The sequence below is a fragment of the Gopherus evgoodei genome, chromosome 2, assembly GCF_007399415.2.
Source record: "Gopherus evgoodei ecotype Sinaloan lineage chromosome 2, rGopEvg1_v1.p, whole genome shotgun sequence".
Classification (NCBI taxonomy): Eukaryota; Metazoa; Chordata; order Testudines; family Testudinidae; genus Gopherus; species Gopherus evgoodei.
Window position 1 is genome coordinate 150,401,125 of NC_044323.1, and position 24,633 is coordinate 150,425,757.

Consider the following 24,633-nt stretch of genomic DNA (forward strand, 5'->3'; position numbering starts at 1 on the left):
TCCCCTCCCCCCAACATTTTCTCTCTCGATCTCAGAAAGAAAGCGAAACTCTGAGATAAAAAGAGAGAGAGAGAGAGAAAGTTTCTTAAGAGTTTTGCGCTCTCTCTCGGTCTCAGGCCATGTCTACATCTAAAATTTTGCAGCGCTGGCTGTTACAGCTGTATTAGTACAGCTGTATAGGGCCAGCGCTGCAGAGTGGCCACACTTACAGCAACCAGCGCTGCAAGTGGTGTTAGATGTGGCCACACTGCAGCGCTGTTGGGCGGCTTCAAGGGGGGTTCGAGGAACGTGAGAGCAAACCGGGAAAGGAGACCAGCTTCGCCGCGGTTTGCTCTCGCGTTCCCCGAACCACCCTGCAAACCGCAGGGAAGGAGACCTGCTTGCTCGGGGGTTCGGGGAACGAGAGAGCAAACCGGGAAAGGAGACCAGCTTCGCCGCGGTTTGCTCTCGCGTTCCCGGAACCACCCAGCAAACCTCAGGGAAGGAGACCTGCTTGCTCGGGGTTCGGGGAATGCGAGAGCAAGCCGGGGAAGGAGACCAGCTTGATTACCAGAGGCTTCCTCAGGTATGCTGGGATACCTGCTTATTCCACGGAGGTCAAGAAAAGCGCTGGTAAGTGTCTATACTTGATTACCAGTGCTGGATCACCAGCGCTGGATCCTCTACACCCGAGACAAAACGGGAGTACGGCCAGCGCTGCAAACAGGGAGTTGCAGCGCTGGTGGTGCCCTGCAGATGTGTACACCTCCTAAGTTGCAGCGCTGTAACTCCCTCACCAGCGCTGCAACTTTCTGATGTAGACAAGCCCTGAGGCTTCCCTTTCTTGCATTCTTTATGGCTCGAGCCTCCAGAGCAAAGCCTAATGCTCCTGTCATAACAAATTAACTTTGTTTCCCGCTAAGTGTCAAGGGGAAAAAAGAACAGTTGAGACAAGCTCCACTATTGAGCAGCTGCATCAGAGTAATCTTAGGCCTTTGGCTGTGGCATGTCACCCAGAGATGCGGACAGAAGTTTCAGCAGCACAGGAAGTTTTTAATTACCGAGAGAGCCAGTTCATTCCCTTTGAATTGTTCTGCCTGAGTGACTCTAATGCATTCCCTATAGCCGTGCGAGGGGGGGCAGGGAGGAGGAGAGCACACACTTGCCCTCCTGACTGCTTGCTCCATCGCTGAGTGAGCTTGGTGGATTTTCTCTTAAATCTCTGTGTTCACATGCTTTTAGATCTCTTGGCAGCATGCAAGGCGGCTGGCAACAGTCAACGCAATGCTAACCCACTGCTGATGTGTGCGAGGTTAAGAATAAATGCTATTTTAGCCAGGCTAGGAGAGACAAGGCCCAGTGGTCTGAATCCTGGGCTAGAAGCCATGAACTCCTCAGTTCTAATGGCGTTTCCTACCTACAGAGTCTAAGGCCAGATAATGATAAGCTATTATTATGATATCATTATTCCATGCAACATAGCCCAGGGAATTTCATGCAGTGATTTCTGAAGTGGATGGGGGTTATCCTTCCCCTCTGTGTAAGAGAACACTACCGAGTCCTATTCCATGATTTGTATCAACAGAGCGCCTAGGAGTCCTCATCATGGACCAGGACCCCATTGCGCTAGGTGCTGTACAAACCCAGGACAAAAAACTGATGGTCTAATTATAATACAAGACACTACATAAGGAGATGGACAGGCAGGGGAGTTCAGGGAAAAGTCAAGACTATATTCTCAGTCTTCTTGAAAGGTATCCAGTCGTGATTTAAAGACTCCTAATGATAATGAATTAACTATTTGAGTAAAAAGCGACAAAGGGTTCTGTGGCACCTTATAGACTAAAAGAAGTATTGGAGCATAAGCTATCGTGGGTGAATTATTTGATTGTGTCCATGAAAATGGGTGTAGTGCTCACGGCTCACCCAGAGTTGCAGTGGGTATTTTGAAGACAGAAGGCCCTAGATACATGCATGATAGAGAGGCAGGGTAATCCAGGGCTTAGGACACTGGAGTAGGTCCCATCTCCATCATTAACTCACTGGGTGATCTTGAGCAAGTCACTTTCTGCACCTGGGAAACGGGGAGAATAATCCTGCTTTTTGGTAAGGAGCTTAGATGGAAAGCACTGAGTGATAAATAAGAATATGCATGATTAATAACACCCAATTAAATAGCCCCATTCTTAAAAGCAGCTGTCACTCCAATAATTCATATGAATTCCAACTGCATCTGCATGCTGCTGTCCTTACACAAAAGTTCGGGGAGTTAGAAAAGTATTAGTTTTTATAAAAGTGCCATGCTCTCCACTATAGCATCATTACACCAGAAGTGATTCACAAACTTCCCCACACAACATAACTAGGAATCATTCACTCATTACTGAATGCTGTGAAACGTGACAACTGTTTAACAGAACCTAGCTATATCACATGACAACTTAAGACAAGAAGCTAAGAATCTATAGGTGCTCCCGATGAGTATCTGTCATGGCTGCTGCAGGAACTTTTGCCATGTTAAATTCCAGCTGAAATAAAGCTGCTCCCTCACTGAATGGCATTTCAGAGGGACCATTCTGACCCTTTAGTCTTACCTCCTATACAGCACAGGCCACAGAATTTCACTCCGTGATCCCTGCATTAAGCCCATAACTTTGGTTTTGGGACTGCACTTTGACTGTCACAACGGACATTCCCTCTCCCTGTACCAAAGCATACATTTGACTGCAAAATGCCAGCGTACTCTGGCAATGTCTATGCTAGAAGCATTTTTTGTTAATGGATGGGATTTTCAAGCGACTAAGGCAATTGAGCACTTAACTGCCTCAGATACTTTTGCAATCAGTGTGGTTAGAGCATTGGACTGGGAGTCAGGACACTCAAGTTCTATTCCTGGCTCTGCCATTCAGCAAGTCACTTCCCCACCCTATGCCTCAGTTTCCCCATCTGTGAAATGGGGATAATGATGCTATCCTCTGTAAAGAGCTTTGAGATCTGATGAAAAACACTGGGTATTACTATTTCTCCTACTGTGCTAACACCAGCTAAATTCCGTTGGTGGTAGCAACAGTGGAAGCACAGATGTTGACATGGCTGTTTTTTTTAACTCTGCTCAGAGCAGATCAAGACAACATGGCGATAAAACCACTGATGGTTGGTTTATGCTAGGTTTCCCACCAGCGATACTGGTGTAGGGGAACCGGTGCAAGAATCATGGTAGGAGATGTTAATAAAATTGCCGGTTTAGAAAAGACCTGGGAGCTAACATTCACAGCTCAAAATGGGCAGCGGAGGAGAGGTAGCACAGACAACCAAGATGGTCACAGTGCTCTAGTCTCTAATTTATGAAAAAGTCACACAGAATAATAGAAAATAGTAGTATTTCTGTAGTTTTGGTATCATCCTATTTAATGCGATAGAACAGGAGAAACTTTCTATAGATTACCTCAACCACCGTACTGAATTTGAGAGATAATTATCTCTCCCTGCTGTAGAATTTTATGAGATGGTTTGGAAAACCTACACAAAAGGTCACATTCATCATGAAATTCTATAGGTTTTTCAGAGTAATTTCTAGAGAGCCTTATCACATTTCTATAACCCCTATTGTTTCCATCTCTATTTCATTGTATAGGACTTTTCCATGAATGGAAGGAACATGAAGGGCCACGGGGAAAGAGGAAGCCTCAAGGTGACCCATTAACAACTTTAATGTTATGAAGGGAATTGATAAAGCTGACTGAGAATTCTCCAGGGGAGTGATTCTAAACTAGGGCCAAAAGCTAAAAATTAGGAAAGTAGAACTAAAATGGAGATAATCAGGGAAATACCATGTGCTCATGGAATCAGGCATCGTGACCAATTCAACCAGGCTCTATGCTGGCTTCTAAATGTGTAGATGCAGCTATTGGTCAGTGTGGGTTACAGGTCCTCCTTTGTTCAATCTGAAGAAGAGCTAATACAATTGTTGGATGCATAAAAAGGGAATTTTGAGTAGGGGTAGAGAGATGATTTTCCCTCTGTGTTTGACATTGCTGTGATCACTGCTGGAATCCTGTGTCCACAATTCAAGAAGGCTCTTGATAAATTGGAAAGCGAAGAGCCACAGAATCATTAAAGGATTAGAAAACCTGCCGTCTAGTGATAGACGCAAGGAGATCAGTCTTTTTAGCTTAACAAAAAGAAGGCTATAGGGTAACTTGATTATAGTCCATAAAGTACCAACACAGGGAACAAGGAGGTAATAATGGGCCCTTCAATCTAGCAGAGGAAGGTCTAACACGATCCAATGGCTGAAAGTTGAAGCTAGACAAATTCAGACTGGAAATAAGGCGTATATTTTTAACAGTGTGAGTAATTAACCATTGGGACAATTTACCAAGGGACGTGGTGGATTCTCCATCACTGGCCATTTTAAAATCAAGACTGGATGCTTAGTAAAAGATCTGCTGTAGGAATTATTTTGCAGAGGTTCTACAGGAAGGTCAGACTAGATAATCATAATGGTCCTATCTGGCCTTGGAATCAATGAAATCTACAAAGCTCTGGAAGTCCCCAGTTCTATCCCCTTATGTGGGTCATTCAAAGAGACTTCTAATGACAAAGTGGACAGATCCTACCTGTCACTGGAAGGCTCACTTATACCCTAAACTGCCAATGCTACCACCATTTCTGTTGTTGGGTGGGGTTGTGTTTGATACACAGGAGGTCAGACTTTCAGTGGTTCTCAAACTGCAGCACACAGCTCACAGCAGACAGCTGTGGCCCACGTGACATCCCCAGGGCCATACAGGTAATATTGTATGTGGCCCACATAACGCACTGTGGCCCACAATGGTAAATAGATTGAGAATCACTGGACTAGATGATCTGGTGGCTCCTTCTGACTTTAAACTCTGACTTAGTGAGTAGCTCTAGTCAAGGCAACAAAGGAATGTGGTCATTCCCCACAGTAGCATCTACCTACCTATGTAGGTGCGACATATTGCTGGGGTAGCGGAGACTCCTATGGCGCCTCGGATTGAAGGCAAAGATGGTGAGGGATGAAAAAGGCAGTACTATTAGCCTTCCCTCCCAGTGAATCCTCTACTGAGTCTCAGGCCAGTTCTGGCAATCCTAGACCATTGTCTATTTCTGGTGGATTTGCAGGAGATAGTAGAAAAAGTAGGAAGGTGGGATCTGCCAAATAACGACAGTCGTTTTGGGCCAGGAGGCTTTCCCTGTTCCTAAGATTCTTTAACAATCTTCTCATTTAAGGGCCTACTTTATGCAGAGCAGAACACACCAGTTATTTGCAGGCCACAAGACTCTCCCTAGGAATCTGGCAGAAGAGTGTGCCATGCGCCCGGTGTGTTGGAATGCTATTCACTCATGCTATTTGGGTCTGCTTCCAAACAGCTGAAAAATGCCTGTGGCGGAGGAACACCTTTGTTCAGAGGTAATACCACTGTGGGATTCCCAAGGGAGAGATCCTTGGGCCAACTGCAAGACGATACTTGTATGTTATCGCACAGCACGTCCAGAAGTGCCACAACTTATGTAAATTGGGGTGTGTGTGGGGGGAAGAGCAGGAATGAAAATGCAGGCATTTGGAAGTGATGTTGAGGGGGGACATCAACAGGAGAGTCAAAATTGATGGAGGCATGTCCTTTCTCTTCCCCAAGCAGTTACACCAATAGGCACATAGGACACAATGTACACAGCTTAGGCAGAACAACTACATTAATGGTGGGGAAAATTCTCAGAGTGCTTAATTCCAGTACTTTGACTAGATTTGGATTATGTGACTGGTCTAACCTATTAATTTTAAAAATCAAAAAGATCCCCTCCATTTCTAATAATCAGCACATGCGAGAAATGTACAGAAGCATTCGGCCCTTCCCATTATAGAAAGGTGGGACCCAAAAGCTAAGTGCTATGGGCCAAGTATTGAAGCACCCAAATCCCTTGTGATGGGGAAAGAATGAATGAATGGAGAACACACACACGAGGTACACTCCTAAGTGTGAGCACCCCTCTGAACATCCAGTCTCTTTCCCTGCCACTGCAGAATTTCTGCCTTCAGCACATTTGCTAGTATTTTGTCCAATCTGGTTTATAAATTCCCACTCTTTCCCTTGGGAGACTATTCCACAAGCCAATAATCTCAGTATCAGGCATCTCTTCTGATATTCAGCCTAAATGTTCTTGTCATTCATTCAACTGCTTTAGATGATCCTTCCCTGCTCCTGGGCACTTACAGCCTTCAAGTACTTCCAGGGGGTTATGACTGGCCCTTCGTTGTCACTTAGCCAGGCTAAGCACGTCTACTTCTTTTGATCTTTCCTCCTAAACCTGCTCCCCTCCAGATTTTTCTTCCTCCTTTCAGAACTCCCTCCCGTTCATCATCAGTATCCTTTGAGCCATGAGATACACAGAAATGACCACAATACTCAAGATGTGGTCACATCAGAGTCATACAAAGAGATGCTTTTTTGAAAATGTTACCCTCAGTCATTGGGAGTATGTCTATATCGCAATCGCAGGGTGTGACTGCAGATCAAGCTTTAATGTACCTAGTTTGGCTCCTGGATCCGTAAAGCCATGGCAATGCAAGCTTCAGCATGGCCTATACAAGACTGAAGTGGCTTCACTGCTGTGGGACTTCACAGCTAGCTTGGGTGTGGCTGCCTGAGTTGCAATCACACCTGTGACTGCGGTATAGGCATACTCTTCAGCCCTAAGTCCTCTTTCAATGGGATGTAGGCTACCATTGCCCAGATTCTCAAAGGAATTTAGGTGTCTAACTCCCGCTTATTAAGTGGTTTGAGGAATTTTACCCAGGTTGTAGTATATCCCCATTCTGGGACATAATGGCCTGCCCACATACAGGACAAAAAACCAGACAAAGGGCCAGAGTCTTGGCTGGTGTAAATCAGTGTCACTCCACTGAAGATATTGACCCAGGTTCAGTGAAGCCAATGGAGCTATGCCAATTTACACGGAGTGAGATTCTGGTCCACGGCGATAACTCACGAAAATAGAGAATGACATGAGGTAGAGATACAATTCCAGAAAAACTCACTCTGGACTCATCCACACGAGAAGGTTGCCCCGGTATAACTTGAGGTGCGAACTGAAACCAATAGAATGACACTGGCGTAAAAGACTCTGTGGACACTCTAATTTTGGTACAAGAGAGGCCTTTTCCCAGTTTAACTTAATCTGTTCCTGACTGACCTGAGCTAAACCAAAATAAGCCACTCCTATACTGAAGTAAATGCCCACACAGCCTTTTGCACTGGTTTATATTGGTTTAAAAAGAGATTTAAGTTATACTTTCTCATGTTGATAAGCCTTGAGTCGATGTATATATTGTAGATCTTACAATGCTCACACTACTTATACTCTGTAGACATCCTCATTCTGACATTTCTGTCCCCCTTGTAAGTGGTTCCCCTCTTACATACAGTACTGAATCTTCTAACTCTACATGGTATGCTTATCCAAACAAACACTCCCCCTCCAAAGCTATGTAAAGTAAAATAATCCCCCCCAAACAAGAGTGACATCCACTCTACAGGCACGCTGGGTTCAATCCAGTAGTAATTTTCATATTCCACACTTTCACAGTGCCTTCCATTCTAAGATCTCAAAGCACTTAACAAATGATTACAAACTTAGCATCAAACATTCCCATGAGGTTGGCAGGGCATTGCCCCTTCCCACACTGCCCCCTCCCTTCGTTTTACAGGGGAGGAAGTGGAGCAATACTGAGCTTACCAGACTTGCCCTAGGTCACACAGTGAGCCTGTCTAGACCCATCCAGCCATGCTCTCCTCCCGGCCTCCCCATCACCACAAGATCAGAATTTGTGGCAGAGCCACAAATAAAATGTAGGCCTCCTGATTCTTCTGATAATCTTTCCCCTGTTATGAAGAGAAACCATCTTCAGCTCCTTTAATATTCCCTGCTCACTGGCCTATGAAGCATCATGTTCGTAATAGGCATGCAAATGGAGAGACCTTTTGTGTGTCCCTAACTTGAGGGCTAAATCTCCTCTCCAAATTGCACAGGAGAATCTCTTCCAGCCCATTCCCCACTCCATGCATGTGCCTGAGTTATACATAAGGACAGCCTTTGGAGAAGTGTGCTCTGCAAAGCTAAGAGGGGAGTTTAGACTTGTGCTCGCAGGATCAAATCTGGATTCAAACTTCCGGTATTGAAGTCAATTGAAATTTTGCCTGAGTAAGGACTTCCGGACTAGCCCACGTTTCAACTATTATTTCTAACATTCTAACAATACTCTTGGCACATTACAAAATAAAGACACAGTCCCTGTACCCATAAGGGCTTATACTGTTAGAACTGATTCTGTCTCCTCATCACCCTGGCATTTCACGAAGTAACCTGGACAAGGACAGGAACCTCCACAAAGGTGCAGAGCTGCTGGTTTGGGTTGGGATGGTTGTCTCCTCCGCTGTTGGTGGTGAGTTGCTCAAACAGGGGTTTAACCCAACCACATGTTGGTCTCCTCGGACACCATGTATTTTAATAAACTGTTGGGTTTTAGCACTCTTAATATGTCAGATGTTAATCCACTTATGAAAATGTCTTTGTTAACGGAATCCCACTGCTCTAGAACTTGGAAATAAGAAAGTCAGCCAAATACAGCACTCAAGAAAGGGGCTAATTAAATTGGTACATATGTGTAAAAGGAAACTTCCTGCTGCAGCCAGAAATACTGCCTTTCCCATCCATAAAAATCAGGCGAAGCAGAATTCATAACTGCCGTGAAAGACTAGGATGTCCATTGCATTATAGTTTAGCCTGCTTTACTGCTTAAGACCCTTAAGCCACACCACCAGAGACTTGGTCATTATTATTATTATTAATTATTGTCGTGCTCTGAGGCTCTGGTTGGAATCAAGGGCCTGTCATGCTAGTTGCTGCACCAACACAAAGGAAGACAACCCCAGAGAGTTCACGACCGATGTACAGTAGGTACATTTCAGAATCTCTCTCGCCAAAAGCGATGCTGGGATAAAAGCAGAGGATGTGAGCTGAGAGGCCAGTAATGCTTTCTGATCCGATTCCTCAGCCCTGCAATGGTATGGGGAGCTCACGGACGTGAGAACAAGGATGGCATCAGTCCCCTTCCATTGCAATGCTACAGTCACGTGAGGTGCAAGCTCTGTATCCTGATGATGCTGATGTATTCTTTGCATAGTGGTAGCAACATGGGGCCATAAGCAGGGATTGGGACCCCACTGCGGTAGGCGCTGTACATGCACAAAACAAAAAAGCCTCCCTCCTCTGGCCATGGAGTTCCCTGATGGCAGTAGAGCCGGTGTGGGGTCTGTTATGCAAAAGATTAGACCCCCTCTCTCCAGATCAATAGGAAAGCTGTTTGTGATACATCACCCTGCTGAGAGGATGAACAACATAGGTTAAAAATAATAACGATTATTATGTGGCAGCCAGATGGGTGCTTCACAGAACACACATAAGACAGGTCCCTGCCTTGAAAAGCATAAAAATCTACATGATAATAAACAAATGCCACAGCTGGTGGGAGGGTTGAGGGGTCTCAGGCTTTGCCCTGGGAAGGGGGAGGAGTTGGGTGACAACCTCAACTCTATGCAACTTTCTCAGTTGGAGGGAAAGGACCTTCCCCCTGCGGGTACAGAGCTTGTTGGTTGGGAACCCTTTAAGGGCTCCATCCCAGAGACACCAAGGGAGATATGGACAAGAGCTATTCTGTATAGGAGTCCCTGCTGCCAGCCTCTCTGCAGCCATGTCCAAGTACCAAGTTAATTATTCCTATGCCAGCCTTGACAAAAGGGCATATCCTTTGAGGGGAATCCATAACGGCCCTTGGAAATGTCTCCCATCACTGACAGTAGCTATTTTAATCTAATCTATATTTTCCCTACTGTAGCTTCAGCCAGCCACCTTTCTTCTGTCTCTAATGACAGAGAGGAATTTTGTCCTACCTTTAACATCTCTTTGCAAAGTTCTAGACACCTTCTTTTCTCCAGGCTGGATCTTCCCAGATCTTGGCCCTAACCTAGGACTTGGGAGACCCTACTCTGCCACAGACTCCCTACGGGACTTTGGGCAAGTCACTTCGCCTCTCTGTGACTCAGTTCCCCCAGTGGGGATAATAGCACTGCCCTGCCTCCCAGTGGTGCTCCGAGGATAAATGCATGAAAGACTGAGGGGGCCACATCTGTACCTAATGGTCGTTTAACATTGTAACTTTCTATTCTGAGTGCATTTATGAAGAAAAAAACAAATTGTCAGCCATTGACGAAAACAAAAGACAAAGCGGAATATTTACCTAGAAAAGAGGGTTTTTTCTTTCTTTCTCCCAGCTTAAGGTCTAAGCCGATCTGTCTACACATAACACGTACTTTTTGCACTGTGCAGTTTTGCCAGGATGCTTGAGCTACTGCCTTCCCTTCATTCACAGCACACCTAGTCATTCAATATCATGCAAGTGGAAGGCCTGAAGATCATTTTTCAGGTCTCTTCCTGCTCTAGACTCTTAGTCACATTGTTCCCCTGACCGGGGTCACTGACCTGAACAAAGAGTTATTTGCTAAACCAACATCGATAGGACTTCATTGAGCAGTGGGGGCAGGAAGCTGCTGGAGAGAATGTTTGGTATTTATTCACCTGAGGGATCTTTTCCTCCCTGAAATAAACAAAGCCTATCTTAGCCTGGCCATAGTTTCAGGCACTTATTCATTTTTCTCAACTGGTAAGTCTGATATATCATTCAGCTTTGCCAATGAAGATACCAGATGTTCAGTTAGGAAGATATTTAATGGTGATTTTATTTTGAACATGCAAACCGGGCATCTTTGAAGAAGCGCTTATACAACATTCTTGGATGGCTTTGACATCTTAGCCTTATTAAAACTATCCTCATTAAAACGTTCCCTCTATTTACTACTTGAAGTCATTGGCCACCTTGCAGAGCACTGGGTTAAGAGGGCATATGAACGCCAATGGCTAGTTTAATAAAAGCTTTTTGCACTTTTGGAGCAAAAAAGTGACCCAAAAGCTTGCAGAGTTTTTGCACTTTTGAAAGACAATTCACTAAAGCTAAACCAGAATGCATACACTTATTCTAGGAACTTTACCAAAGGTCATAAAGAGATCCAGTGATTGGGCAGGAATAGATCATATTCATGTAATTTAAAAAACTCCAAAGAATTAAAAAGGATATTGTCAAGATGACAGATTTTGGTCTCTCAACAGTTTTATATCAGTGCAACTCCACTGGCTTTAGTGGAGTTACCCCTAATTTAAACCATAGTGAGATCAGAATCAGGCCCCAAACTTTCCAGAGCTGAAGGTTTAGCTCAACATTAATACTACAGACAAAACAGATTATATTAAAATGGATCATTGCACAGAATAGCACAATGTAATACTCGTAGTGTTACATGCATATATCTATATTAACGATGCACCAAACCCTCAGAACTACTTCCCAAACCTTTCCCCAACATGATAAAAGCCCCACCTAATGTGGTTTTGCAAAACAAAGGCCAACTCTGGTTTTGCTTCTTGGCTACCATTAAAAGAATAAAAGCAGTGCACAATGTTATCGGCAGGGACTGCAGTTTTCAACTAGACTTGGCGTAACAAATAACTAACAAGCACCTAGCATCTATTTGAAATGCTAACTATCTAATGGTGCTTGACAATTGTAATTATCCATTCCTTCAAAAGAGAGACATTCATTTTCTGCAGGACTCATTTTGCAGGACAATCAAAACATACAATGGGCTTTTTTCTCCTTTGCTGTCCATTTCTTGCCCCCTAAAAGAAGGATGGCAGCAACACTGGTTGTTCAACGGATTTAATCCTTGCAACTAGCTGCCTTCTACAATAAAGCATCCCAGTAGCAGCACTTATTGAACTTCAGGACTGAGAACCACTTAGAGGATTTAGATGCCCAATTTCCATTAATTTTAATGGGAACTGGATGTCCAAATTCCTTAGAATGCATTGAAAAGCTCAGCTCACAGCTCTAAATTATCCCTCTAAGACCAACATCCTATTCTAGATGCAATTTGCCTCTTCTATCCCACTTCCAGAACACTGTGATGCAGCAATGGTCTATAAAATGGAAGGCTCGCTCTCTCTAGCATGCATGTGGGCTTACTGCTAAACTCTCTTTGTTATATTTTTTGGGGTCAGCTGTGGCACATTAAGGCTCAGTATCCCTGAGTTTGTAGGCTGGAAGGGACAGTGACACCAGTCAAAAACACCTTTCTTACCCCCTCAGACATGAAGGAGCTGTGTTTGCTACCAAAAAGTTTATTTTCAGCAAGCACATCAGATTCCAAGATGCCACACTGTACAGTCTTGCTAATCAATTTCTCTTACACTTGCAAACAGAAACAACGTTGTCGCATTTTACCGGACCACAGAAGTTAAGAAATGGCTTTTGTAAGCAAGAAACAAAGCCCAGGAACACCAAGGTTTTTAAGACTGGACAGAGAATGGAAATAGCATGTGGAACAGTTCTTACCTGGATTGGTTTGCATTCTTTCCCCCCGTTAAACGTACACCACACCAAACAAAAAACACTCCAAACTTCCTCCTTTATCCACTCAGTCTTGTTAAACTCCACGGCTTAATGAGCAGATTATAGAGAATATAAAGCACTTTCCTCTCTCTTCGGCTCTCATGACGTGAAGTTACCAAATCCACTGAGATGCCTGTATAAGAGGTGAGTGAACTGGCGTGTGTGTGAGAGAGTGAATGGGGGGGGGGGGAATGAGAGAGAGAGGTGGGAGGATGGGAACAGCGGCACAGGTTTTGATATAATCTCTACAACTTCAGAAATGCTGCACATATTTAGTCCAAGCACGGACAGAGCCCTATGCCTCTTTACTCAGGCAAAATTCCCCACAGAAGTCAATGGGAGTTCTGCCAAAGTATGAGTTGAACTGCTGAACAGACCCTATTTTAGCCGGTTTAAATCCTAAATGTTTTGGATTCTCTATGTGCCTTGTGCTTTAGTGTTCCTTCATTTTGCATCAAAATGCATGCTTGGCCTCATCTTCAGATACTGACATCCATCCATCAGGAATATTGCATTGGATTGATTTCCTTCAAGGGAAGGGAAGGGAAGGGAAGTTCAGGACTCTAAGCAGGGTTAGAGTGCTCTACTAAGTGCTTTGGAGACTGTTTCAAGTAGACAATTGCAAATATTTGCTTTGTAAATGCTGCATTATTCAGAAACAACTTGCAACAACTACAAAGGACTGTACTCCCCTGAACTAGCCACAGTCAGAAACCTTTTCCATTTCCAGCACCTTTTACTGGAGACCGTCAAATGGAAGACAAACCTGCGCTGTTGATCCTACAGGTTTTCTATCATTTAGCTTTAATGCACTGCCTCTATATGCAAGTCACATTGAATAATTAACTGGGACACTATGCTTTGCCAAGCGAAAGAAAACAAAAAGTTTAAGTATAAGGAATTACAGGCATGATTTCCAGACTGGTACTCTGGTTTTACAAGTGCACTTTTGCCAGTGAATTGCTGGAATGCTTTGCCAGTGAAAAGCATGAATGAATCACAAGCAGAATTTATGGTGAGTACAAAATTGTGCCCTTAAAGAGAGGATTGGAAAGCAAAACCCTATATCTGGTCACTTTTTGTCATCCACCTCCTACAGCAGTTTGGTTTAGTGCACTCTTAAATGAGCAAAAAGAAGAGAACATCTATATTGGGGCTAAAACGAAGATTGACAGCTATTTTGCTATGTAAAATGTTAATCTTTGCTAAGGAGCTTTAAAAACTAGACTGGACAAGGCTCTAGGGAATAAACTGTAGGGAACAATCCTACTCTGGTGAAGAAACAGACTAGCTGTGATCCAACAAGGTCTTTCCTGTCTCTAACAACTATGAATCCATGACACCTTGAATTATATTAGAACAACGAATACATTTTCTGCTAAATTCTCGTCATTCTGCTCACTCACCCTCCCATTCACTCCCCACCCCTGCCAGTCTTCTCTGTTCACCTGTCATGTCCTGTCTGACATCTAGTCTGTGAGCTTCTTGGGACAGGGATGGTCTTTTTTGTTATTTTCTGTGTACTGCATAGCACAATGGGGCCCTGATCCTCAGCTAGGGTTCTTAGATGCTACTGTAATTGGAATAATAAACTAGGAGAAATAATAATACCTAGCTCTTTTATAGTGCTTTTCATCAGTAGATCTCAAAGCACTTTATAAATATTGCAATTAAGTCAGGATGGAAAAATGCAAAAAGTAATGCCTGAAAATGGTCAGCAAAAAGGCACTGCATTCAGTCATAATTCAGTGACCAGAAATATGGGCTATTAACTCTACTGTTTAGTAAGAAGCAGGAAATAACATTAATTACTTACAGCACAATAACACTTTGAAAAGACAGCATTGAAATGACCTTGCTGCATTACATACGGACTCTTTCAAAGGCTAACATAACACATCTGCTTTGCTTACAAACGAAACGGTGTGTTTTCAAATTGCTGGCGTCATGGGACTTGAAAAATTAAGGCTATGTTCTTCCTTGTTTTGGTATCATTTAGAATAGTGAAGAAGAGATCACAATTGTACTTACAGGCTGCAAATGCTATATTCTTTACCATGTTTTATCAGCAGAGAATGAACCCAGGACATTCAATACTAAAAGCAAGGATGGCTACCATTGAACTAGAGGAGTACCACATTTGCTATTAGCAGGAGTAGGCTCATGGACTTGGACGTGGACCAGCCACTACAGGAAACACACTACACGTCACACAAAATATAAAATAACCCAGTGAGTGGGTTTCATAAACATGCAGGATGGAGAGAAAATTTATTTAGTGTAGCTAGCCATACCCTATGTACTATGAGTGGTTGGTTGAATTAGGCCGAATATAAGGAGAAAAGCTTTCTGACAATGAGATCTATTAGGCTGTGCATTTCCTGAGAAAACAGTGGAAGTCCTATTTTTTGGGGGGGGTGAGGGTGGGGGGGTCGAGGGGGGCAGCTTGTAAAATTAGACTGGACACAGCAGTCCAAGCATCTCTAACAATTATATTGCATGGAGGATGGGTCCATCAATAGCTATTAGCCAAGACAGTCAAGGATGCAACCCCATGCTCTGAGTGTCCCTAAGCCAGGATACTAGGCTAGATGGACCATTGGTCTGACCCAGTGTGGCCGTTCTTATGTTCCAATTCTACAGTCAGAACTTACCTGACAAATTTGCTGATGCTGCACAAAGCAGAACAGAAACCAGCTCACTCTTCCTAAACTGCATGGGCTGAAAGAGACCCTGGCAACAAGACTTGTGCTTCAGCAGCCCTAAGCTGCCTGAACAGACCCTTCGTGGCCAGTGCAACCACCTATAATTTAGAGAAGCCTTTAGGCCATTCTTACGCAGCCGAGAACCAAATTGGCCCCTGGCAGCTGTGGGAATTAAGGGAGTACAAAGCCAGCTCTGGAACATCTGAGTACTGTTCCCCTGTGGTGAAGGCACAAAAGGCTATGTTAGCCTGAGTGCTACAGAGGACTAAAATTGAGTGAATAATGGTTTTTTGGGTCCGGGGCTGAATTGAATTAAAAAAAATAATAAAAAAAAAATTAAAAATCTGAACCAAAATGAAACTTTCAAAAGTTTTTGTCCAGTTGAAAAGCTGAAATTTTTTTTTCCATTGAATTAAACGTTTCTATACCTTTAAATGATTTTTCCCCAGTGTTTTGATTAGTTTAGAGTCAACCAAAATGTTTTCGGTCAACATCAAATGCTTTTGTTTTCAAATTTTTCATTTCAATTTGGCAGGTTCAAGTGTTTTTCACCTTTTTTTTTAATTGGCCAAATTTGGAATTGAAACATCAGTTTGAATCAAAAAGCCGAAAGAAAACATTTAGACTTCCAAATTTTTCTTCAACTGAAACGATTCATTGAATTCAAGCCCTGTTTTTTTAAATGAAAAACACAAATTTGTTGAAAAAAAATGATGCAAGTATTACAGAGGACCGCAGAGCCCATCTCAGGAAATCTGATCTAGCAAGAGCCCAATTCCTTTTCTTGATTGCGAGGTACAGCACAACTGGGACTTACTTGTCCTGCTGGCATTGTCGTTCCCATTGTCGTAGCTTGCTTGTCCTCCTTCATCGGTATCTGATCGGTCCTGGTGCTCATAGAGCCTTTCATTCTCGCTGGTTTTATCCCGGTTGGAGGTGGATCTCCGTCTGCGCCTTTTCCTCCTGTAGCCCCGTGGCATTGGTACCCCGATGTAAATGGAATGGTAGTCTGCAATGGAGGAAAAAAAAGAAACCCACCAAGGAACTTTCCATGCAGAAGCAGGGCTCTGGGTGTACAAGCCTCACAGCTTTTCACTTGTGAATAAAAGCCAGATCTTCCATATGCTCTCCCCACCCATCCCCCATTAGGCCTGAAACACCAAGCATTACTATCATGCTAACAAAGATGTCTGGCTACTCCCAAACCCATCATGGAGTCCACAAGTAGGCAGGCCCTTGGGTTCTGCATCTCATCGACACCCCTAGAAGCTACTCCCAAACCCATCGATGCTATGGAGTCCACAAGTAGGCAGGCCCTTGGGTTCTGCATCTCATCGACACCCGTAGAAGCACCATAACTCACATCTCCACCGATACATCAATGTGCACGACTATGCTAAACCATGTTTCATCTCCACAAAGGATGTTTTTACTTATTTAGATCGAAACATGACAAATTTTATCCATTTCTCCTTGAATTTTGGCATCACTTCTCTATTCTGTTACTCCAAGGAATACTACCCTGCTAGGTAGTCTTCAGACCATCTGAACAGCCCTATTCTGAGACATGCTGAGTAGCTACAGCTTCCACAGACTTCAACAGGAGTTGTGGGTGCTCAATACCTCTCAGGATCAAGCGTCAGCTGTTTAGTAGGAAGTGTAAGGCAGTGGTTTTTCAACTTTCTCCACCTCTTAGTCAAAGTGAAAAATGTTCATGTCCCCCTTACATTTAATATAAAAAAAGAGTAAAAAAAGGTATCTAGGATAACAATAAGTCTTATTTGTGTGCGTGCTTTGAGAAGTTGATAGAGAATACTTGACTTTGAAGAGTAAGGGTGTGTGAGGAGTGAGATTTTCTTTTCTTCCAAACAAATACAGTTTTCCATGCCTCACAACCCCTTTGGCTGTCATGACCCACGAGCTGAGAAACATTGGTCTAGTGGATAGACAGGGCATTAGACTAGGACTCAGGATATCTGGGTTCAATTCACAGCTCAGCCACAGAGTCCCTGTGTGCCCATGGACATGTCACTTAGAGCTGTCTGGGGCCTTAGTTCTTCATCTATAAATGGAGATAGCACTTCCCTACCTCCCAGGAGGGTTTGGAGAACGAATCCATTAATGATTGTGACATACTGCAGTGATGAGGGCCATATAAGTGGTAGGCCCGCAGATCAATCAATTACTGAAGTCAGTGAGAGTTTTGCCATTGGACTTCAACAGGAGCAGGATCAGCCTTCCAAGGCAAATTGTGGAACACCTGGAATTTCTCTTACCTTCATCATCATCATCATCATATCTCTTCCTGGAGTTGCTGAGACCTCTCTCACTCAATCCATCATCCTCATCCATCATGACTGAACCACTAGGGGAGAGAGCGGAGGGATTCGGGGGTGGGGGGGAGAGAAAAAGAAAATAAGAAAATATATTTTCATTTTAGATCAATAAGAGATTCTCTAGAGGGAGGCATCTGGCTTCACATCAGTGACTCATAGACTTTAGGGTCAGACGGGACCAATATGATCATCTAGTCTGACCTCCTGCACAAAGCAGGACACAGAACCCCACCCATCCACTTCTATAACAACCCCCTAACCTATGTCCGAGTTACTGAAGTCTTCAAATTGTGGTTTGAAGACCTCAAGCTGCAGAGAATCCACCAGCAAGTGACCCGTGCCCCACGCTGCAGAGGAAGGCGAAAAACCTCCAGGGCCTCTGCCAATCTGCCCGGGAGGAAAATTCCTTCCCGACCCCAAATATGGCGATCAGCTAAACCTTGAGCATGTGGGCAAGACTCACCAGCCAGCACTCAGGAAAGAATTCTCTGCAGTAACTCAGATCCCATCCCATCAAGACCACTGGGCATACTTAACTGCTGATGATCAAAGATCAATTGCCAAAATCAAGCTATCCCATCATACCATCCCTTCCATAAACTTATCAAGCTTAGTCTTAAAGCCAGATATGTCTTTTGCCCCCACTACTCCCCTTGGAAGGCTGTTCCAGAACTTCGCGCCTCTAATGTTAGAAACCTTCGTCTAATTTCAAGTCTAAACTTCCTAGTGTCCAGTTTATACCCATTTGTTCTTGGGTCTACATTGGTACTAAGCTTAAATAATTCCTCTCCCTCCCTAATATTAATCCCTCTGATATATTTACAAAGAGCAAGCGTATCCCCCCCAGCCTTCTTTTGGTTAGGCTAAACAAGCCAAGCTCTTTGAGTCTCCTTTCATAAGACAGGTTTTCCATTCCTCGGACCATCCTAGTAGCCCGTCTCTGAACCTGTTCCAGTTTGAATTCATCCTTCTTAAACATGGGAGACCAGAACTGCACACAGTATTCCAGATGAGGTCTCACCAGTGCCTTATAACAGTACTAACACCTCCTTATCTTTGCTGGAAATACCTCGCCTGATGCATCCTAAAACTGCATTAGCTTTTTTAACGGCTATATCACATTGGCGGCTCATAGTCATCCTGTGATCAACCAATACTCCAAGGTCCTTCTCCTCCTCTGTTGCTTCCAACTGATGCGTCCCCAATGTATATTTAAAATTCTTATTATTAATCCCTAAATGCATGACCTTGCACTTTTCACTATTAAATTTCATCCTATTACTATTAGTCCAGTTTACAAGGTCATCCAGATCTTCCTGTACGACATCCCGGTCCTTCTCTGTGTTAGCAATACCCCTCAGCTTTGTGTCATCCGCAAACTTTATTAGCACATTCCAGCTTTTTGTGCCAAGGTCAGTAATAAAAAGGTTAAATAAGATTGGTCCCAAAACTGATCCTTGAGGAACTCCACTAGTAACCTCCCTCCAGTCTGACAGTTCACCCTTCAGTACGACCCGTTGGAGTCTCCCCTTTAACCAGTTCCTTATCCACCTTTCAATTTTCATATTGATCCCCATCTTTTCCAATGTAACTAATAATTCCCCCTGTGGAACCATGTCAAATGCCTTACTGAAATCGAGGTAAATTAGATCTACTGCATTTCCTTTGTCTAAATAATCTGTCACCTTCTCAAAGAAGGAGATCAGGTTGGTTTGGCACGATCTACCTTTAGTAAAACCATGTTGTAATTTGTCCCAATTACCATTGACCTCAATGTCCTTAACTACTTTCTCCTTCAAAATTTTTTCCAAGACCTTACATACTACAGATGTCAAACTAACAGGCCTATAGTTACTCAGATCACTTTTTTCCCTTTCTTAAAGATAGGAACTATGTTAGCAATTCTCCAGTCGTACGGTACAACCCCTGAGTTTACCGATTCATTAAAAATTCTTGCTAACGGGCTTGCAATTTCATGTGCCAGTTCCTTTAATATTCTTGGATGAAGATTATCTGGGCCCTCCGATTTTGTCCCATTAAGCTGTTCAAGTTTGGCTTCTCCCTCAGATGTGGTAATATCCATCTCCATATCCTCATTCCCATTTGTCATCCTTCCATTATCCCTAAGCTCCTCATTAGCCTTATTAAAGACTGAGGCAAAGTATTTATTTAGATATTGGGCCATGCCTAGGTTATCCTTAACCTCCATTCCATCCTCAGTGTTTAGCGGTCCTACTTCTTCCTTCTTTGTTTTCTTCTTATTTATATGGCTATAGAACCTTTTACTATTGGTTTTAATTCCCTTTGCAAGGTCCAACTCTACATGGCTTTTAGCCTTTCTCACTTTTTCCCTACATGTTCTGACCTCACTAAGGTAGCTTTCCTTGCTAATCCCACCCTTCAGCCTACAGGGAGTGGAATTCTGCTTTTTCTTAATCACCTCTCTGAGATGCTTGCTCATCCAGCTTGGTCTACAACTCCTGCCTATGGTTTTTTTTTCCCTTTCTTGGGATGCAGGCTTCTGATAGTTTCTGCAGCTGCGACTTAAAGTAATTCCAGGCCTCCTCCGCATTTAGATCCACAAGTTCTTCAGTCCAGTCCACTTCCCTAACTAATTTCCTTAATTCTTTAAAGTTAGCCCTTGAGAAGTCAAAAACCCTAGTCCCAGATCTATTTTTGTTTATCCTTCCATCTAGTGGGAAGAGACTATTATTAAAATTGTCATCTTTTGGGGGCAGGGGCCATCCTTTAAGTTTTGTGTTTGTACAGTGCCTGATCCTTTTTCTAGATGCTCCTGCAATACAAATAAATAATAAATCAATACTGACGAAGACAGGAGTTTCTTGCTGATCCCCTGAGGTAGTTCTGCCGGATCTGGGCTAAGACACATTGCTGGGGGGCAGTGTGGAGGACGTTGCTTAAGAAATGTTATGTGTGTTACATTAGTGCCTACAGACCACAATAGAGATGGTGACTATTGAGCTAGGCATGGTACTGTCAGCTGGTGAGAGACAGTCCTTGCCCCAAGAACTTACAGCTTAAATAGACAAGACAGGCAAAGCATTGGAGAGAGGAAGGTCTGAAGACATTGTTTCACTGTGTGTTTGTACAGGGCCTAGCAAAATGGGTGGCTGGTCCATGATTGGGGCTCCTACCTTCTACTGCAATACACATAAATAATTACAAGGGAAATATTTAATGAACAAGAGGCCTACATTCACAGAGGTGATTGTGTTATTAATATTATTTTTGTAAGGGAACTAGCTAGGTTAGGAGGTTTGTAATGAGATACAGAAGTTATCCGCGCTGTAGGTACCTGATCCAATTGCCACTAAAGTCAAAGGAAAGGCTTCCCTTTTTATTACTCATTATTTGTATTCCTGTAGCATGTAGGGGCTCTATCATGGACCTGGACCCCACTGTGCTAGGTGCTGTACAAACACAGAACAAAAAAACTCGGTCCTTTTGATTCTCATTGGGGCTGCACCTGGCCATACATCACCAAGTTCAAATGTGACTCATTGCAAAGGGTAATTAGGTAGCAATGGCTTTTGACGTTTGTCTGGTGACTTGGGCAACATGAGGTTTTCAGCTCAGTTCCTAGCATACACATCACAACCATTGATCCTAACTGGTGGTCTCAACAGAAAGGCCAAGAACTAGGTAGGCCGTAGAGACTGAACTACCCACTCACTCCTAGAGAGAGTGACACATATATGGCAATTTCCTGCAATATCTTTGGGAGAACTCATTGTGGACCTGGACTGTATGAAATTCCATTGAGGAGAGTGACCATAGCCCTCCAGGAACGAAGAACAGTGGCTGGAGGTGGAGGGATGATTAGGCAAATTCATTCAGGTTTTAACATGTCCATAGGGGCACCGCTACCTGGAGAGGCTCACATATACTGCTTGAAACCGGATTCTCCAGAAGCCTCTGGACAAAGGAAGGTCTTTTGGATGAACAGCCTGAGTTTAAACTAAGGGTACTTTCAGATCCAGCCAACAGACAGGACCTTCTGTCCAAGGCAGGGGCAGGGTGTGTGTCCCCCAATCCTTAGGGAAGGGTTGGAAGGACTGACACCTGTCAGAGCCTGAGATTGGAGTTTGGAGGGTGGGTGATCGCTTCAATGTTTTTTAGCATGAGTGTACATATTAAACATATATTTAATATGTTTTCTCTGTAATGCTTTCCTCTTAAAATAAAGGTGCTTGCTTAGAAAGAGCTGTGGACTAACTTGTAACTGCTGGCAATTCCACCGGTCATAGGCTTTAAACCGTACGCCAAGTGCAGATGCTGGCCTGGTTAGGCAGACTGGCTTGCTGGAGATATCACAGTTTTCAGAAGCGAAAGGCTAAAGCAGTCTAGTTGTTATAGCAGTGGGGCTGGGAGACAGGAGACCGTTTTCCCAATCTTAAAAAAAACAACGATACTGACATCCCTTTATGAAGTGTTTTGAGGATGAAGAAAGTATATAAAAAAAGTGATCTACAGATACAAAATATTATTGGCCTGCTGCTTCTCTTAAGTGGAATTTGCATTTTCATCATGAACAGACCCATTTTGGTAAATATTTGTTCTGCTTTTTGCTCATAATTCTCACATACTGTCTTATTTTGAATGGAGTTTTTGTGTTTTCATCAAGAATAGTAATTAGTTACCTAATTATCTCACCTACAGTGATTGCCCTTCACACTTGATGAAGACAAGAGGATGGTTACTAGTAGTGGCAGTAAAATCAATGCCTTTCAAAGTCACTTTGAGAGTGGTCAGATAGCCAGCTTTGGGCTCCGAGAACCATCGCAAACTAATGACCAGCTCTTGTTTTCTCAACAGAAGGCATAAAACATGATCAGAGTTGATCAATTTAAAAAAAAAAAAAAAAGATTTGCAAAAGTAATAGTGAATAAAGTACTGAGTTACTGGCCTTGGGTGGCAGGCCAGTCCTCGCCCACAGACAACCTGAAACATATTCTCACCAGTAACTGCACACCGCACCATAGTAACTCTAGCTCAGGAACCAATCCATGCAACAAACCTCGATGCCAACTCTGCCCACATATCTACACCAGGGACACCATCACAGGACCTAACCAGACCAGCCACACTATCACCGGTTCATTCACCTGCACGTCCACCAATGTAATATACGCCACCATATGCCAGCAATGCCCCTCTGCAATGTACAGCGGCCAAACTGGACAGTCTCTACAGAAAAGGATAAATGGACACAAATCAGATATTAGGAATGGCAATATATAAAAACCTGTAGGAGAACACTTCAACCTCCCTGGCTACACTATAGCAGACCTTAAGGTGGCCATCCTGCAGCAAAAAAACTTCAGGACCAGACTTCAAAGAGAAACTGCTGAGCTTCAGTTCATCTGCAAATTTGACACCATCAGCTCAGGATTAAACAAAGACTGTGAATGGCTTGCCAATTACAAAACCAGTTTCTCCTCCCTTGGTTTTCACACCTCAACTGCTAGAACAGGGCTTCATCCACCCTGAATGAACTAAACTCATTATCTCTAGCTTGCCTGCATATATATACCTGCCCCTGGAAATTTCCACTACATGCATCTGACTAAGTGGGTATCCACCCACGAAAGCTCATGCTCCAAAACGTCTGTTAGTCTATAAGGTGCCACAGGATTCTTTGCTGCTTTTACAGATCCAGACTAACACGGCTACCCCTTTGATACTCTACGTATCTAGATCCATACACGCACACATTCAGATATTTTCATTAGCTTCAGAGGTTTTAATCTCAATATACAGAACTTTATCTGCTTATATCTGAGCCCTGGTCTCTACATCACAAAATGTCAGTATAACTATATCACTCCAGGGTGTGGAAAAATCTACATGGATTATAACAACCTAATCCCTGGTATAGATAGATTGATGGGAGGGCTTCTCCCATCGACATACCATCTCTTGGGAAGAAGTACCTAAGCTGACTAGAGACGCTCTCCCATAAGTGTAAGTAACATCTTCACTATGTGTTCATTGGTGCACTGCTGTAAGTGTAGAAACCCCTGAGTAGCTGCCAAGAATTTCAAAATAATATTCCCTGTCCCTCTTCCAAGACTACAGGAGAAAAAGCAGACCAATAGTAACTGTTGATGTAGTGCAGGTGTAGGCAACTTATGGCATGCGTGCCAAAGGTGGCACACAAGCTGATTTTCAATGACACTCACACTGCCCGGGTCCTGGCCACCAGTCAGAGGGGTTCTGCATTTTAATTTAATTTTAAATGAAGCTTCTTAAAACATTTTAAAAACCTTACTTATTTTACATACAACAATAGTTTAGTTATATATATATTATAGACTTATAGAAAGAGACCTTCTAAAAATGTATTACTGGCATGCAAGACCTTAAATTAGAGTGAATAAATGAAGACTTGGCACACCACTTCCGAAAGGCTGCCGACCCCTGATGTAAGTGGGTCAATGTAACTGCTGATTATCGCATTGTTTTAGAGAGATTCCCACAGCAGGGGACTGGTGCTCCTAGAATTTCTATTTTTACAACAGAAATATATAAATGGGGGTGGGGAATTTCCTAGCGTTTATGTGCACGAGTAGGATTTATAGACACAATGACAACAGGTACTCTAGCATTATAAAGAGAGCGCGTCTCTTTTGAGACGAAAATACATAACATCTAAAATCTCTCATATTCCACAAGAACATTCCTTCAAAAATCGTGACAACTATGTGATAGATTCTATTATAGGGCAAGAGGAAATCAAACATTACTTTTCTTAGAGGAGTGGTCATCTTATTACATACCAAATGATACAAGTAAGGGTACAAAAACAATAGCAGTGAAGCTGACGCTCTGCAGCTCCGAGGTCCCCGGGTATTTACTTGGGCGGCTAGCCTGTGCCACCACGACTATCATTATTTGGGCTAGCTGGATCAAAGCTAGCTTAGGTGTCTCTACACATGCTGCAGTCACACCTCTGACTGCAGTGGAGACTTACCATAAACCATGCCTTAGGTGAACTTTACTGCAC

General features: G+C 43.3%; 1 protein-coding gene across 1 annotated transcript in view; it reads right to left on the minus strand.

The window, feature by feature from the left end:
• Positions 1–24,633, minus strand: part of SLC4A5 (solute carrier family 4 member 5) — a 166,107-nt gene that overhangs the window by 100,201 nt on the left and 41,273 nt on the right. Inside the window, exons 3-4 of the mRNA XM_030551928.1 lie at positions 17,547–17,635; positions 16,088–16,279 (exon numbers count right to left, since the gene is read on the minus strand). Of these exons, the coding sequence (XP_030407788.1) occupies positions 16,088–16,279; positions 17,547–17,635 (281 nt within the window). The remainder of the gene's footprint in view (positions 1–16,087; positions 16,280–17,546; positions 17,636–24,633) is intronic.